The sequence below is a fragment of the Corvus brachyrhynchos genome, unplaced genomic scaffold, assembly GCF_000691975.1.
Source record: "Corvus brachyrhynchos isolate BGI_N302 unplaced genomic scaffold, ASM69197v1 scaffold61, whole genome shotgun sequence".
NCBI classification, from domain to species: Eukaryota; Metazoa; Chordata; class Aves; order Passeriformes; family Corvidae; genus Corvus; species Corvus brachyrhynchos.
Genome location: NW_008236478.1, coordinates 1005291 through 1008348, shown reverse-complemented (window position 1 = coordinate 1008348; position 3058 = coordinate 1005291). Strand labels below are relative to the sequence as shown.

The window sequence follows — 3058 nt, the reverse complement described above, 5'->3', positions numbered from 1 at the left end:
TCCTTGGCTGTGTTTTAGCAGTTTTTAATTCTTAAGGAAACAAACAAACAAACAACAACAAGAATGGAAAAAAGAGAAAAAAAACATTTAAATTTGAACATCAGTGAGGAAATGTCAGGGATGCTACTGCTATCTGCTGGAGTGCTTTGGAGACTTTCTCATTTTATTAGAAGTAGGAAAGCTTTGTACATATATTGTGAAGGAATAAGACAAGGACAAAATAGCCTGAATTTGTATGTCTCACTTTTCTCATCTAAAGAAAACCATCTTGTTTCAAAGTCCCAGCTTCCTCTTTGGTCATCCAGCAGACAGGGCAATTAGTACAAGGAACTACTTTTATAGTTTGTTATAAATTAATTAGGTAACCTGCGAAGGCAAGGAGCATGATGAAACAACACACATTCTTGTATTGCATACCAGAGTGACAAGTAAAATTCAAAGGTGACAGCCCAGGGTTACTGTGACTTAGCAGCAGCCACTTGGCCAACCTGAGAACAGAAACACCTTTGTTTACAGTCTGCATTTTTCTAACTCTTATCTGCTCTCTTGCACTGTAATTTCCCCCAGCCCCCTCTGTGCCACTAAGTTCATCTTTCTCTGCACCTTGTGTTAGACTATAGCAGTGTCCAGGTGTGTTACAAGGGACTTTCATCTTCTGAAACAAAAGTAGATGGACCGGTGACTTTCTGCACTGCAGTAATAAGTCACTGACTAATGAGGTAAAATCAATTGCTTCTGGATGGAAGCTACATGTTACAACTTCTTTGCTTGGGCTAAGCAGTGAATGAAGATATATGCCATGGAGACATATAAATTTTTGGATCTTGCTACACTCGTGGAAGGTGCTCTCAGCTCTGTCCATTCAATATCCTTTGCTGGAGAACTAGCCCTATTTCAAATTCCTAAGAACCTACCCCATGAACAATTTACATAAGCACTGCCTTATTCCCCTTGTTACCTCAGGCTTTTAATACCAAATACTGATGTCTCAGTCTTGAGAGCTGTTGGAGAGGAGCAGTGACAAGCAGCACATACTCAGTCCACAGTAGTGGGATCTGGTGGATCTGGAGAAGGATGTTTGTCGACATCACCTTACTCACGGGTGCTAAGCCAGGCTAATTGCCCTTGTCTGAAAGACTGGACATGAATCTTTTGCACACTCTCCTTCTATGTGTCTGTCTGTCTGTGGGATGTTAAAAAACAGACAATGGTATGTGTCCAACAGGTTTCAACCACAACCGATTGATCTGGTAGCATTTATCTGAAATATTTTTTTTAAAGGCATGTTTTACAACGCTTTCACTGCATCATGTTTTGTGGGTGTTGGATATAAGAATGTCACCAAAGAGATGGCTAATTACCATTCAATAATTTTTTTCCTGATGACTTTTACCAATAAAGCGGGAAAATAATATTCTAGACCTAAATTACAACACAGAGGCAAATAAGTAGTCTCCTAGAAGCTCACAGAGCCCCTCTCCTGCTGCAGGGCATAGCGGGGTCGTCCATGGGCACATAGACGTGGATGCAGCCACAGAAGCTGTGATGGGAGGGAGGATCAGCATCCCTACAGAGCAACACAGCCTTTCCCTGCAAAAATGAATGGCAATCGTGATGCTGAGCCACCCACAGGGAGCCATGCCACTACCCACAGGCAAATCCCATCCCAAACTGCTTGCAGACAAGGTGGTGGGCAGAGCAGGAAATGGCTGGAACAAAGCCATATCATTTAAGTGATAATCTGAGGTAAGGAGTATCTGTGTCTCACAGTTCTAAAAATGTTTTAAATGATGTTACAAAATAACGTGTATGGACACAGGAGTTAGATGGAACATTTGTATTCTATTATGTATTTTACTGAGAGGTTTCTTTTCTTTGGATAAGAACAATTTCTGGGAAGGCAAGACCTTATGGTGTTTTTTTGTTAAAGTAGTAGAAGTGTTAGCATTCATATCTCAGACAAAATCTTTGCAATTTTCTGAAGTGCTCCTTAAATTCTAGTTGCATCTTCATCCCTGCTTCCTGCCTGCAGTGGTTGAGAACCACTACAGCCACCACCATATTCCAGCTTGGATGCCTTTTAGTTGTCATTTACTTGATTTTTCTACTTTAATGGTATAGTTTGGAAAGTACTTTCAGTTTTACAGAATGAAAGGTGCCATAGAAAATAAGGGGGGGTTTTTTGTTTATTCACTATGATGTCTTGAGAATATTTGCAAGTGAAACAGAGGCTTGAAAAAGGTGCATTTGATTGTCACCATGCCTATAAAATAACTTTATTGCGGATTAATTACTTTACTCCCTGCTAACACTCCCTCAAAGGGATGCAGAACCATCTCCGGTTAACCTCTGAACTATGCCTCGGAGAACAGAATCACTTTTTCATAAACCACATTATCCAGAATCGGCTTGTCAGGCTTTGGGAATGAGAAGAATGCCATCCACCTCAGTTATTACTAGATTTGTTTGTCCTTCTCCTTCTTCTTTCCTCCCCCTTTCCGGGTCTCCTCCTGGCACAGGTCGGCATATGTGTGGAGCAGGTTTAAAATAGTGATTCGTTTGACAAACAGGCGTAGACAATCACTAGCACCGCATCTGAGGCGATAAGCCCTGGTATTTTGACAGGTTGTGTGTTATTTAGGTGGAGCGAAAGTGATTGTGCTCTGAACACTGGAAATACTTATTTTAACGTAGTGCCTGTTTTTGGAAAGAGGGTTTTCCGTCGGCTGGGGCACATGCACTCCTGTCCGGGTTTCCAGCGTTCCGCTGCCCTCTCGTGGCACAGGCAGCAGTGTCCAGAGAAGTCCTCAAGCCCTTTCTGGAGCCGACGAGCCCGTGCCATGTCCCGCTCTCCAGGTGCCGCTGCAGCGACGGGCACCGGCAGAGGGGAGCGGGACAGAACCGCAGAATCCATCAAGCTGGAAAAGACCTCTGGGATCATCGAGTCCAACCTGTGACTGAATACCAACCACCCTGGCAGCTAGCCCATGGCAACAAGTGCCGCATCTAGTCTTTCCATAAGCAGCTGCAGGGAGAGCGACTCCCCCAGCTCCCCGGG

At 43.4% G+C, this 3058-nt stretch overlaps 1 protein-coding gene across 1 annotated transcript in view; it reads left to right on the top strand.

The window, feature by feature from the left end:
* Window positions 1-2840: 2840 nt before the first annotated feature.
* The window catches only part of HELLS (helicase, lymphoid-specific), a 22941-nt gene continuing 22723 nt past the window's right edge, over window positions 2841-3058 (top strand). The window contains 1 exon segment of the mRNA XM_008643726.2: window positions 2841-2953. Within this exon segment, the coding sequence (XP_008641948.2) occupies window positions 2841-2953 (113 nt within the window).